This window comes from Cervus elaphus, chromosome 18 (genome assembly GCF_910594005.1).
Source record: "Cervus elaphus chromosome 18, mCerEla1.1, whole genome shotgun sequence".
NCBI classification, from domain to species: Eukaryota; Metazoa; Chordata; class Mammalia; order Artiodactyla; family Cervidae; genus Cervus; species Cervus elaphus.
The window spans coordinates 68,495,648-68,509,718 of record NC_057832.1 but is presented as its reverse complement, the minus strand read 5'-3'; the positions used below and the strand labels follow the sequence as shown (position 1 = coordinate 68,509,718).

Here is a 14,071-nt window from a genome sequence, read left to right as displayed (position 1 = left end):
TAGATTATCATTAAACTTTTGATAACATATTTAAAACACTTAGGAAAGAAATTACATGCCAAGGATTTTTATATCTGGAAAAACACTGACTTTCAAGTATAAAGGACAAGTCAGCTTGTTATCAACATGCAAGAATTCAGGGACTATTGTTCCCATGAGTCCTTTCTGAGGAATGAACTTTAGATAGTAACTTGACTAGAGAGATATCTGCATAAGGGCTGGTGGTGAACATCAATCTTATAGTTGCTGATGGAACTAAAACTAAATGAGGGTGCAAAGGGAATGTATATATTATATGTAATGGCTGTATGCTCAAATAATACAGTACAATGATTAAAAAGTGTAGAGATATGGGGAAAGAATATTCAAAAAACAATTTAACTGCTCTCAAGGATTATAAAATATATTAATAATAGTAGTATTAAGATTGACATCCTGAGCCTCTTGTATGTGAAAAGAAGGATAGGTAAGTGAGTAATCATGAGATTTTTTAATTTAATCAATCCCCTTGTCAATGAGAGTTAGGACTTTGACTGTGGGTAGAAGATACAGATATGAGACAGAAGATGCAAAGAAAAAATCCTGCAGTCCTGAATTTGAATTTAAAGTGACAGTATGAACTCATTAGATGTTTTATCTTAAAATAATATATGTAAATATATAATGTATGTTTTCTATCACTGTCAACAGAAGAAGTCTAGAAAAAATGACCAACTGAGCAGCAATGACATTCCTATGTACTCAGACTGTGGTCTTAATACTATTTCCCACTAAAAGAAACCAGAGCATCTAAGAGAAATGACTGATTTCAAGTCTGCACTTGGAAATGTACAAGGCAGGCTAGTACAACTATCATACCAGTTAGTGAGGAAGCTATCAAAGATTACTTAGACTTATGTCAAAAGGATGGAGGAGTCAACTTACAGAAGTTCCCACTGGTCAAAGATGAGACAAATTTGAGCTTCAAAAGGATAATAACTGAAGTAGACTGAAACTCATCAAATGCATATAAATTCATGAGTTCATAATGATACTTTAAAGAAAACCTAGGGACATTACTTTGCCAACAAAGGTCTGTCTAGTCAAGGCTATGCTTTTTCCAGTAGTCATGTATGGATATGAGAGTTGGACTATAAAGAAAGCTGAGTGCCGAAGAATTGATGCTTTTGAACTGTGGTACTGGAGAAGACTCTTGAGAGTCCCTTGAACTTCAAGGAGATCCAACTGGTCCATCCTAAAGGAAATCGGTCCTGAATATTTCATTGGAAGGACTGATGCTGAAGCTGAAATTTCAATACTTGGGCCACCTGATGCGAAGAACTGACTCATTTGGAAAGACCCTGATTCTGGGAAAGATTGAAGGCGGGAGGAGAAGGGGATGACAAATGATAAGATGGTTGGATGGCATCACTGACTCAATGCACATGAGTTTTAGTAAACTCTCGGAGTTTGGACAGGGAGGACAGGTGTGCTGCAGTCCACAGGGGTCGAAAAGAGTTGGACACAACTGAGCGACTGAACTGAACTGAACTGACTAAACGACTAGTTTGGGATGATACCACAAAGGCAATGAATTATTTGAAAACTGGCAAGTAGGGAAAAAGAATCAGGCATTTATCCTGCCTTTCTTAGAATAAATAGTACTGTTAGTAACTGCAGAAAAAATATATGCAAGAATTCAGGGAATATTGTTCCCATGAGTCTTTTCTAAGGAATGAGCTTTAGACAATAACTCGACTATCTAAAAACATCTCTAAACGATGATGATGATGGGGGAAACTGACTCAATATATTTCAACTACTAAATGAAATATAATTGATATATTAGAGCAGCACCATTTTGTAACCTCCAATGAAGTAACAGACTTAGTCACAGAGCATCAACAATGCCATTATCACAAAAATAAAAAAAGAGAAAAACGCTTATGATGGCCTCCTGATGAAAGAAAACACTATCACTTAAAGCAAGAAATCAAACTGGAGTCTGGTCAAGCCTCAGATCTAGCTGCCATTTTCAGGAAATACAGATGCAGAGAAACATAGTCAATCCTCCCACAGGAATGCCACCAACAAAATGCAGCAACTACAGGGCAAATTCCATAGCTCACTTACAAGGAAAGGGAAGGAATGGAAAAGGAACTGGTAGATTACAATGGGACTGAAAAGACACATCAAAAATTTTAAAATTGGACAAAACTATGGTGTCTGGAGATACCCATTTGGATGATAAAGTTATAAAGCAATACAAGAAGATGATTATAGTAACAGGTAGGTGGTTTTTTTTGTTTGTTTGTTTTTTCTTTCTTTATTTTAGGGAGAAGGAGGAGTTTTTGATGGGATAGAGCATGTGGTTGGGACTTTCGGAGTAGTCACCAATCTGTTCCTTTTTGAACATAGCCCTGTTCTTCTGGACTATGTTTACAGAGATGTTCACCTTTCAATAGCTGATAAAACTATGCATTTATTTTGTGTGGTTTTCTGCATTTGTTTCCTCTTACCAGGAAAATATTTTAAAATTACCCATAGATAATACTATACATGATCTATAGATTCATAGACAATGAAGTGAATGTAAAAGTATAAAATTTGACAAAGCTAATATCCATCAAGTTCACATGAATGGTTCTCTCTAGAGAGGTAGAAGGAAAATGGAACTGGGATCAGGGGAGGCTAAAGCGCCTTCTGGTTTATTTGTCACATTCTAATCCCATGAAAGAAAGATTATGCAATTATGTCAAAATGTTAGCAGTAGTCAGACTAGGACATTGCAAGCACATGTATTTGTGTATTATTTTCTCTTAGTTTTTATTTTTAAATACAATAATGAGCTTATGAGTGTACATTGTGACTGTGAGCAATAAATTTTCTAAAAGTGCATTGATGCCATTGACACAGCATTTGTTAAGTCAAAGATAAAAGTGTCATGAGTCCAACTATCTTACTTAAAAATAATATTGTAGGCATCTTTGAAGAATTAGTTCCTTAACATTAAGTGAATGAAAATTTGACTCTCAATGAAGTGATTGTACACCTAAGAATATTCTAATATAAGGGAAATAGAATCAATATTCTCATTCTGATGAAATTTAAAACAACTATACAGTTTGCTTAAGGGCTTTCCAGGTGGCTCAATGGTGGAGAATCCACTTGCCAATGCAGGAGATGCGGGTTCGATCCCTGGGTCAGGAAGATATCCTGGAGAAGGAAATGGCAACCCACTCCAGTATTCTTGCCTGGGAAATCCCATGGACAGAGGAGCCTGGTGGGCTACAGTCCATGGGGTTGCAAAAGAGCCAAACACAATTTAGTAAGTAAACAACAACATACAATTTGTTTAAACCACAGATCATTTCCTTCTTTTGCAGGATGTGTAAGGGATTTTATTGAGATCCAATTTATATCAATGGAGTGTTCCCAGATTATTTTCCTGTTTGGAATTTTAAGATCCATTGTCTTTTCAGACTAAATGAAGCTCTGTGTCAGAAGGGATGTTCATGCATTTGAGAATGCGTATGTGGTTAAATTAACATAAATCATTGAAAATTATTTATTATTGATTTTTTGGCCTTCCTGGTACTTAAGGTCATGATCACTAGGTGGGCAAATCATTATAAATGATTCATAAAAAAAAATTGGCCATTTGATGTTTTACTCCCTAAATGTCCACAGCAATCTCATTCTGCTATGATGGAAAATGAATGTCTGGGGGGAAAATGCCTAGAGTGTTCTTTTGTGTGTTTCTTTTAATTCCTATGATTCCCATAAGAATATCAACTCACAGAAAGAACACAGTCAGATTCTCCTCTGTAAACTCATGTGGGGTATACATTCACTCATGATGGCTCATGAGCAAGAAAAGAATCAGACCCGTAGCCAAGTGACCCTTTTTACATTACCAGGCAAGTAGCTGCACAGTCTCTCCATTGAGGTCTGGACCGTCGAGTTGTGAACTTGAGTGAACTGTTCAATGATAGACACCACCAGCACACACCCTGCAGGGAGCAGAAGAGAAGTCAGCTATGTCACATGGAAAGCTTCTCTGGAGGACTGGAAGAAGAAAGCGGGATATATGTGAGTCCTTAAGAACACAAACCTTCCCAAAACAGAGAACTTTTTTTTTGACATGATTTTTATAATCAACCACAGGAATGAGTGTGCTGAGTTTTTAGTGAAATATGATAAAATTGTGACTTTGGGGGTCAGAAAGACAGGTTATCAACTGACTTTTGTCACTTTTAAGCTATGTGACTTCAGGGAAGTAATTGAATCTTTCTTTATTTCCATTTCATTTTGATCATATGGGGGAAAGAGATGCCATTTATAGGAGTTAGTGTGTAGAAGACAGCCAGCCAGCACTGAGGACAAGCTCAGTGGACACTGGCTTTTGCTATCTGCTCTCCCTCCCTTCTGCAGTAGACAGCTTCACTGTGAGTAGGATCATTCCCACGTTACGCATGCTCAGCTTATGACCTGGGCTCAGATTTTTAATTGCAGAAAAGAGGTGGAAATTGCCCAACATTTGGAGTCAGAAGACCTGGGACTGAGTCCTGCCCTTGAATCTTGGGCTTATCGTGCATCCTTTCTAAGCCTTGGCTTCCTCACTGCAAAGTACTTAAGTTTCCTGTAGGACTGCTGTGATGATTAAATGAGATAATAGTACAAATGAAGATGGCTTTGAAATCATAAGAAAGAAAGAAAGTGAAGTCGCTTAGTCATGCCCGACTCTTTGCAACCCCATGGACTGTAACCTATCAGGCTCCTCTGACCATGGGATTTTCCAGGCAAGAATACTGGAGTGAGTTGCCATTTCCTTCTCCAGGGAAATCTTCCTGACCCAGGGATTGAACCTGGGTCTCCTGCATTGCAGGCAGATGCTTTCCCATCTGAGCCTCCAGGGAAGCTTGAAACCATAACACTATTGTAAAATATTATTTTACCTCCCAGCTATAAATCACTCTGCTTGAAAGCATGTACCAATACAATAAGTGTCTAGAAAGAACCTTTGGTTAAATTAAGAATATATTCCTCAAGCTACCTTGATGTATGATAATGGTTAACCCCTTCTATACACAAGGGGTTGGTTGGTCAAAGATCAGTAACTTTGAGAAGAAACTGTTCAGCTTCATTGAGATAAGAGGAGTGGCATTTATTAGCAGAGGCTGGTTTCCAAGGAGACAAAAGAAGGACTACATCTAAAATAAAGAAGTTCCAGGGTGGCTGGCCCAGCAATCAACTTACTATTATCCATCTTCTCAAGGAGCTGGGGACCCAAGTTCACACACAGTGTCATTAAAACCAAATTCCCACTAGGAATCCTTGAGGGAAAGTGGCTGATAACAGATGTGAATAGTACAACTGGGCTTCTTTAGACAGAAAGAAATTAAATCTCCCATAGAATGAGAGATTGCCAATAAAGAAGGAGAGACTTACACTTTCTAGACATTGCAACACCTCATCAGGCTTTGGCCTCAGTTGTTCTGTACCCTTTGGCAAAGCTGGACTCACCAAATCTGAGATAGTTCAACCTTGATAACCAGTCTTACTGCTCTGGGAGCACCTTCCTCTGGGGCATTCGACTTCAATCACCAAGGTGGATTAGATGTGCTTTTAACCTAATCCATGCATTGAGGGCTTTATTACATTGCAGTGAATTCAGTAGCTGATACTTACTAGCACTTTACAGTCTTAAAAACATTTTCATATATGTTTTGTTTTATTTTACCAATAACTTTTCAAGAAAGGGGGCTTCCCTGGTGACTCAGATGGTAGAGAATCTGCCTGCAGTGTGGGAGATTGGGGTTCAATCACTGAGCTGGGAAGATCCCCTGGAGAAAGGAATGGCTACCCACTCCTGTATTCTTGCCCGGAGAAAGCCATGAACAGAGAAGCCTGGGGGGCTACAGCCCATGGGATCACAAAGAGTCGGACACAACAGAGCAACTAACACTTTTTCAAAAGATGAATGCAATGCAATCTCATTTCAGAACATTTTTAAAATAGCAGTGTTAAAAAGATAAACATCACTTAAATCATCCAGAGATAAACAAATTTCATTTTTAAAAACATAAAATATATATAATATACGTGAATATTTATAACATTTATAATGCACTTTTCAATCTTGATTTATGTCTCTGCTAATCACTTGTTAAGTTAGGTGGAGCTAAATACATTTTAATAACTGCAATTTAAAATAATTATAAGTAATTATGTTGCAATGTAATAAGAGGATGTAGTGTGGTATAGTTAAAAAGGGAGAAGCTTTGAAATAAAAAATAAGCTTTTTTAAAAAACAAAGTTCAAATACTGGATTAGTCACTTAAAATGGTGTAACTTTGAACAAGTTACCTAACCTTCTGGAACTTCTTCTCAAGAGTTTACAAAGAAGACATACAGATGGCTAACAAACACATGAAAAGATGCTCAACATCACTCCTAATCAGAGAAATGCAAATCAAAACCACAATGAGGTACCATCTCATGCCAGTCAGAATGACTGCTATCCAAAAGTCTACAAACAATAAATGCTGGAGAGGGTGTGGAGAAAAGGGAACCCTCTTACACTGTTGGTGGGAATGCAAACTAGTACAGCCACTGTGGAGAACAGTGTGGAGATTCCTTGAAAAACTGGAAATAGAACTGTCATATGACCCAGCAATCCCCCTGCTGGGCATACACACCGAGGAAATCAGATCTGAAAGAGACACGTGTACCCCAATGTTTGTCGAAGCACTGTTTAAAACAGCTAAAACATGGAAGCAACCTAGATGTTCATCAGGAGACGAATGAATAAGAAAGTTGTGGTACATATACACAATGGAATATTACTTGGATATTAAAAAGAACACTTCTGAGTCAGTTCTAATGAGGTGGATGAAACAGGAGCCTATTATACAGAGTGAAGTAAGTCAGAAAGAAAAACACCAATACAGTATATTAACACATATATATTGAATTTAGAAAGGTGGTAATGACACCCCTATATGCAAGACAGCAAAAGAGACACAGATATAAAGAACAGACTTTGGGACTCTGTAGGAGAAGGTGAGGGTGGGATGACTTGAAAGAATAGCATTGAAACACGTATATTACCATATGTGAAACAGATGAGCAGTCCAAGTTCAATGCATGAAGCAGGGCACTCAAAGCTGGTGCACTGGGACAACCTAGAGGGATGGGGTGGGGAGGGAGGTGGGGGGAAGTTTGGGATGGGGGACACATGTACACCCGTAGCTGACTCATGTCAATGTACGGCAAAAACCACCACAATATTGTGAAGTAATTAGCCTTCAATTAAAATAAATTAATTAATTAAAAAAAAAAGAGTTTACACTTAGAGTGTAAGTTCCTGTGGGCAGGATTGGGGTCTTCCTATTTCTAACTTTGAGTGCCTGGCTTGGAGGAAGGAGATAAGAGACGTGGGCTGACTTGAAGCAAACTGACTAGAGAGCCACCTGAGGGACAGTTCAATGGTCACTCAGTGAAGACCTCCAGAGAAGAGGGTTAATGAGTGCAGCTGACTGTGTGTTCTAGCGCAGTCATCTCATGGATAACATTGCTTACTCTTTGTCCCATCTCATTACGGCTCATGATGGCTCCACTCCTCATCCTGCAGTGCAACAACCAGCACCCTCTCTTAAGTCAGCCAGCAGATTCTACACCAAATGGTCACAACACACAGCTCAGGGTCCAAGAAGAATGCGGTAGAGGTTGGGTTGAGCTCTTGCATAGCAGTCACTTCATAGAGTCTCATCAATGAGCTGCAGCATTTGTCACTCAGAGTGGATGTGAAACACACAGGTACATACCTGTTTGTTTTCATCCTTGGCATGGAAGGACAAATGCAAAGAGAATTGTGCTGCTTGAGACCAACCTGCTTCTTTGTCCTTACAGAGGTGACGTTTTCTTTTACTCAGAGCAGTCCCAACAAGGACTGATGACTCTCATGGCTCCTTAGCACTACTCGCTTAAATAGGAACTAATTAGATAGTGCCACTTGGCAAATCCTAAATAAAAAGGAACCCCTTCCCCCCAAATTTAACTGTCTCTAAAGATTGGGTGTATCTTGCCACTATCGCCACACTGCCTAGCAAAGAGTTGTTATGATCAAAAGAACTCTGCAGAAAAGCAGGTAATGGGGCTTGAAATATGTAAACGCCCATGCTGGGCTCAGCTTTGATTTGAGTCCCACTCACTTGGACATCCCCGCCCATTAAGCTCAACTCCCCTTGGGTTGTTAATTTAGGGTCTGCAGTGAGGTGTGTCCTGAATCCTTTAGTAACAAGAATAGATAAATTGACTTTGCTATAGTTTCTAATAAGAGGTTTCACTGTCTTGACAGGCTGAAAAAATGTTTTCCCTTGGAGAAATGCATGAGCAGAGTAATTCTTCCCATTATAGACCATTCTCTGGCTGCTAATAAAAAGGCCTGGGTTTGCTGAAGCAAGTTTGTCCAAGCTACTGTTCATTTAAGAAGTGATGAGAGTGGGTGAGAACTATGTATTTTGCTCAGTGGTCACCATCTGAAATCTCCCATATGGAAAATCTCTTCTCACCTGGCAACTGAAAATAATGAGTATAATAGAAACAGACACCCCTGACATTGTAAGAAAAGAAGCAAATAGGCTAGAATAAAAACACCTGCCACAGGAATCTGCTTCTAGACACACATCTCAGGTAGACTGCAGATTGTACCATGGAATCTTTTTGAAATGAAACAGAACTCTTAAAACTCTAATTATAATCATATCTGTGCTGGCTGGAGATGCGGCCAACTGCAGAGAGAGGTCTATTAGATTTCCCATTTGTCTGAAGCCTACACTTCATCGAGAAGCCTTGAAAGCACCTGGCAGTTGTCAGAACCAGGGTCGGCCTGACTACACTTCCTTTTTGACCCCGAGTTGGGACATAAATAATTCATCACATGGCTAGAATATCCTCTTCAGATTTCAAAGAGTTTTGCATACATTTTCATCTCATTTAAACTTCACAACAACTTGACTCATCACTGTAGGAATTATTGCTCTCATTGTACAGACCAGAAGTCAGAGGCTCAGAGAAGTTAGGTCCTTGCCAAGTATATAGCTAGAGAGCAAGGGAACTGAGACTGGAACGCAGTATGTAGTCCCTTCTGGATGCCAGGCACCATGCTGAGCTGTGAGTACATGCTGGGAACAAACTGATATGGTTCCTGCCCTCTCAGAGATTGTACTCCATTAGGGAAAAGTGATCATAAACAAGGAGGCATGCATGCACTTAGAAATAATTTTAGGTCCAATGAAGAAAAGGAACAGGATGAAGTAACAGAAGGCAATAAGAACGAAGATGGTGTAAAACTTAGCTAGAGCTGATAGAGAGAGAAGGCGTCTCTGAAGAACACACACAAAAATGGCTACTATAATAGAAAGGAGCAAGCAGTTTGAGGGGTCAGGAAGGCTTTGCAGGCAGGAAGAGCTGATACCCACTTGATGGCAATAAGACTGGGAAAACCTGGCATTAGGAGATAAGGCGCAGACATAGGTGTAGGTCAGGTCCGTGAGTTTTGTAGATGGCAAACGAGGTAAGGATTCAACTTGAGAGGAATGGGGAGCTATGAATAGGTTTTGAGGAGGGGGCTGCTTCCGTTTGATCTATGTCTTAAAAATATCATGCTGGCTGTCCTGAGGAGGAAGGATCTTAGAGGGCAAATATGGGGGCAGAGGGATGAAGAAGGAGGCTATTTTGGGCCTGGGGAGAGATGATGGTTTATTGGATAGAGTAACGATTGACAGTGGGAGTGGAGGAAAATAGACAAATCTGGGATCTACTGTGGAAGTTGACCCAAGGGGATTTATTAATGAACTGATGAGAAATGTGAGGAAGGTAGAATCAAGGATGACTCTTTCATTTCTGGTTTGGGTACCAGAGAAGTGTAGAACACAGGGTTTAGAGTCACAGCTCACCCGGATTTTTGTCCTTGCATCCCTGTTGGACCAGCATGACATTTTCAAGTTCATTTCCCATATGAACCATCTCCCCAGCCCAGTGCCCCTCCACAAATGCCTAAATTCTGTTCTCAGATTTATATCAGCAGAGGATATAGTTTTTTATGTTGTAATTCTAACCAACAACCTCTATCCCCAGACTTTCTCACTTTGGTTAAAAGGAAATAAGAAAGAAAGGTAGGAAAACAATCACCTAAAATGATCCTACAGTCAGCCTTGTTTCCCTAAGATATTAGTTACCAAGCCAGATAGGGTAGCACACAGCCCAGCTGTGAATACTACACTTTCACCTTTTTTCCTGCTTTCTTCTCTCAGTCTGGACATGGATAGGGAGAGAGGGTAGGAGAAGAAAAGAGAGAGGAGGGGAGGAAAGAGAAGGGAGAAGCCATGGTACAGTAGAGAGTGAAGAATTTGGGGCTCAGACAGACCTGGATTCAAATCTTGCTTTCTATCACTTATGAGTTGTTATATTTGGCAGGATTGTTAACCTCTCTGAACCCAGATTTTTGGCACCCACAGAACAGAATAATAAAGTCCTCTTTGTGGTATACATTAAAAATGGTCACAGACATTTTACACTTCCTCCCACAAAGAGGTGATGTCTATTTTCCAGTCCTTTGAATCTGGCCTTGTGACCTTGCTTTGATCAGTAGTATGTAGAAGTGACAGCTTTTCAGATCCAACTCTAGACCCCAAGAGGCCTTGCATCTTCAATTTTTCCCATTTAGAATTTCACAGCCATGAGCTTGAGCTAGTCTGCTGGAGAGCCCACATGAAGGGAAAGTCCAGTAATAGTCTGCCAGCTACCAGGTTTGGGAATGTGTGTGTGTGTGAAGTTGCTGTGCTGCTGCTGCTGCTAAGTCGCTCCAGTCGTGTATGACTCTGTGTGACCCCATAGACGGTAGCCCACCAGGCTCCCTCATCCCTGGGATTCTCCAGGCAAGAACACTGGAGTGGGTGGCCATTTCCTGCTCCAATGCAGAAAAGTGAAAAGTGAAAGTGAAGTCACTCAGTGGTGTCTGACTTTTAGCGACCCCATGGACTGCAGCCCACCAGGCTCCTCCGTCCATGGGATTTTCCAGGCGAGAATACTGGAATGGGGTGCCATTGCCTTCTCCGTAGTTGCCATGAGGCCATTCTAAATATCTGGCTCATCATTCCACCATGTACCAACTGAGTGCAGCCGCAGAAGTGAGCCTTCCCAAGACCAGCTCAAGGGCCACTGAACAATGCCCATCAAAAAATGCCAACCCTCAGGATTGTGGGCTAATAAATGATTGCTGTGTAAGTGCACAGAGACTTGTAATTCGGCAAAGGCTATCTGAAAACCTGGCAAAAGTCTTGTGAGGATTAAATGACACAACACATAGAATGCACATGGTGCCTGGCACAGAGTGGGTGTTCAAGGTTAGTTTCTACCCCACCTACTGAGACCATCATAGGGTAAAGGACATTATCCTCCATGCCTCTTTTTTAAAAATAGAAGCTCAGAAACCTATTTTTGAAAAACATGTAATATCACTAATTTTTTTACTTTTCTATGGTTGAATTTACTTTTATTTTAGATATCTTGTATTTTCAATGTATTTGGGCAGATTAGGCTCTGTGTCCTAAACCCAATCATCACCTGGAATATTATTTTTATGAGAAAATGCTCAGTGAGTTTTAAACTGCCATCTCTCCCAAAAATACTGGCAGTGAAAGAGGCACTATATTGGACAATTACTGGTGAGAAGGCTAAGGGCGTCCAAGTGGGGCAGAGTCCAACCAAAGCAGCAAGAGGAAATTAGCAGACTGTGCTGAGAAATACAGAATAGTGGGCTAGGCTAATCTAGAAATATATAAAATTTAGAAATATACAAACAATGATAAAGAAATGACAGTGAGGACACTGGGAGTCAATCCATCTTGTTCTTATTCAATGCATACTTACTAGCGTCCACTATGTGCTCAGAGGCTTGAGTATACAAAGAATAAGAGAAATCACAGAACACTAAGAAATGCTGAAGATTAGAAAAGTAATCTAATCATTGCAACCTGCAAGTATTTTGTGGAGGGACCTGTTAGTGCTTTGGGAACACATAGGAAGAAGAAACTAACGCTGCCTTTGCTAACTAGTGACATTTTCCTGGAGGAGTTGAGTGTTATGAGATGGGAGGACCTTATTTGACAGAAAAAAAGGCAGGAAAAGACTTCAGGAAGAGAGTAGTAGTATTTCTAAAGATTTGAATGTGAGAAGAAGAGCTGGCCAAGACTAGAGCCCAGGTTCTATGGGAAAGGAAGAGTAAGAAAGTTAGGAAGGAGACAGATCATGAAGAGGCTTGAAGGTCAGATTACAGACCACCAGCTTCATGCTCTAGAATATGCTGCTGCTAAGTCACTTCAGTCGTGTCGGACTCTGTGCGGCCCCATAGACGGCAGCTCACCAGGCTCATCTGTCCCTGGGATTCTCCAGGCAAGAATACCAGAGTGGGTTGCCATTTCCTTCTCCACTAGAATATAGATACATGGTTTTCAAACATTTTTCTCTGAACCTCTCAAAAAAATTTGAAAAGCTTTGTACGCTTCCACATTTTAATGGATGTTAAAATATTATTAAGGAATATAAGTTCCGTTAGTTGAAAGGGGTACAATTCCAGGAAGATTGTAAATATTGCAATAGAAAAATTACATTAATCTTCCATATATATCCAAAAGAATCTAAATAGTATAATGACTTATACCTACTCTCATCTACTTTAAAAATATATGATCAAATTCTTCTTTCACAGTGAAAAATTTGCATTGACAATTCCTTTCCTTGAGCTCATATTTCAGTGAAAAGTCTACTTCACTGAATTTTCCTTCCACTAGAGTTTTATCCCAATATAATGTATTTTTATGGTTGAAGGTATTTTTTCACATTAAATATATGTATAAAATTTAAATAAAACCTTTACTTTCTTGTGAATAAAACACTGAAAGTATTTTAAAAATTCTTCTGGATAGAATTTTCTTTATTAGTAAAATTAACTTGTCTAAGCAATATGTATTGTCAGTTTGATAAACAGTTTCTAAATAAAGGTAAAATTTTCTTGGAATTACATCTTTTGATGAGATGGTTGGGCTATTTCAATTAATACCTATACTTTCAAAAAATATTACTTACTCATTTAAAGACACAAGGTTCATCTCAAGTATCATGTCTTTTTTTTTTTTAAATTGAAGTATAGTTGATTACGATTTGTGTTAACTACTACTGTACAGTAAAGTGATTCAGATATATATATGTATGTGTATACATTCTTTTTTAAATATATAATTCTCCATTATGGTTTATCATAGAATATTGAATATAGTTCTCTATGCTATACAGTAGGACCTTGTTGTTTATCCGTTCTATATATAAAAGCTTATATCTGCTAACCCTAATGTTTTTATTTTTCATTTTTAAAGAGGTAACAGCTGAGAAAACATGCTTATTTAAATAAGTAAAAGAGAATGGAAGGACTTGTGATATGCTGGAGCCACTCAATTCCTTAACTCCTCTTAGTTAAATGTCAAAAATCTGAAAGTGATCAATCACTGAAATTATTTAAGTCTCCCTTCAATTGTGTTGAAAGCAAAAAACTTGATAAAACTGAGTTGCAAAAACATTTGCTGCCCAATCAATGGAGCCTTTCACTTTCTCAATTTCTGAGAAATATAAAATAAAGTTTTATTAAGACTTAACTTTTAATTCTACCTACTACAATTTCACTTAAAGAGACCTTGTTAAAAACTAATATGCTCAGAAACAATTGGCAAGTTGAAATACTATTCTTTTCAATACACTTTTGCCTATAAAACATTTGAGGTAAAATTCTTTATCTTATTGTGTACCTCACAGACATTTTTTGTCAAATGTTGGAGCTGCAGATATAGTTCATTCAAGCTATGAAAAATGTCCTCTGTATAAACCTAAATGGCAAAGTCAGATCTTATTATCAAAGAAATTAACCAATCAGATTTTCTTTCAGAAGAGTATAACTTTATGTTTCCATTTACTTCTATATTTGAATTTTAAGATAGAGAGAGGATGGATGGATTGAAAAAGATGGATTAATGGG

At 38.8% G+C, this 14,071-nt stretch overlaps 1 protein-coding gene across 6 annotated transcripts in view; it reads right to left on the bottom strand.

The window, feature by feature from the left end:
• Positions 1 to 14,071, bottom strand: part of AOAH (acyloxyacyl hydrolase) — a 183,721-nt gene that overhangs the window by 160,215 nt on the left and 9,435 nt on the right. For all 6 annotated transcript variants that reach the window (XM_043873042.1, XM_043873043.1, XM_043873040.1 and 3 more), the window contains exon 3: positions 3,897 to 3,992. In XM_043873042.1, coding sequence (XP_043728977.1) covers positions 3,897 to 3,992 — 96 coding nt within the window. The remainder of the gene's footprint in view (positions 1 to 3,896; positions 3,993 to 14,071) is intronic.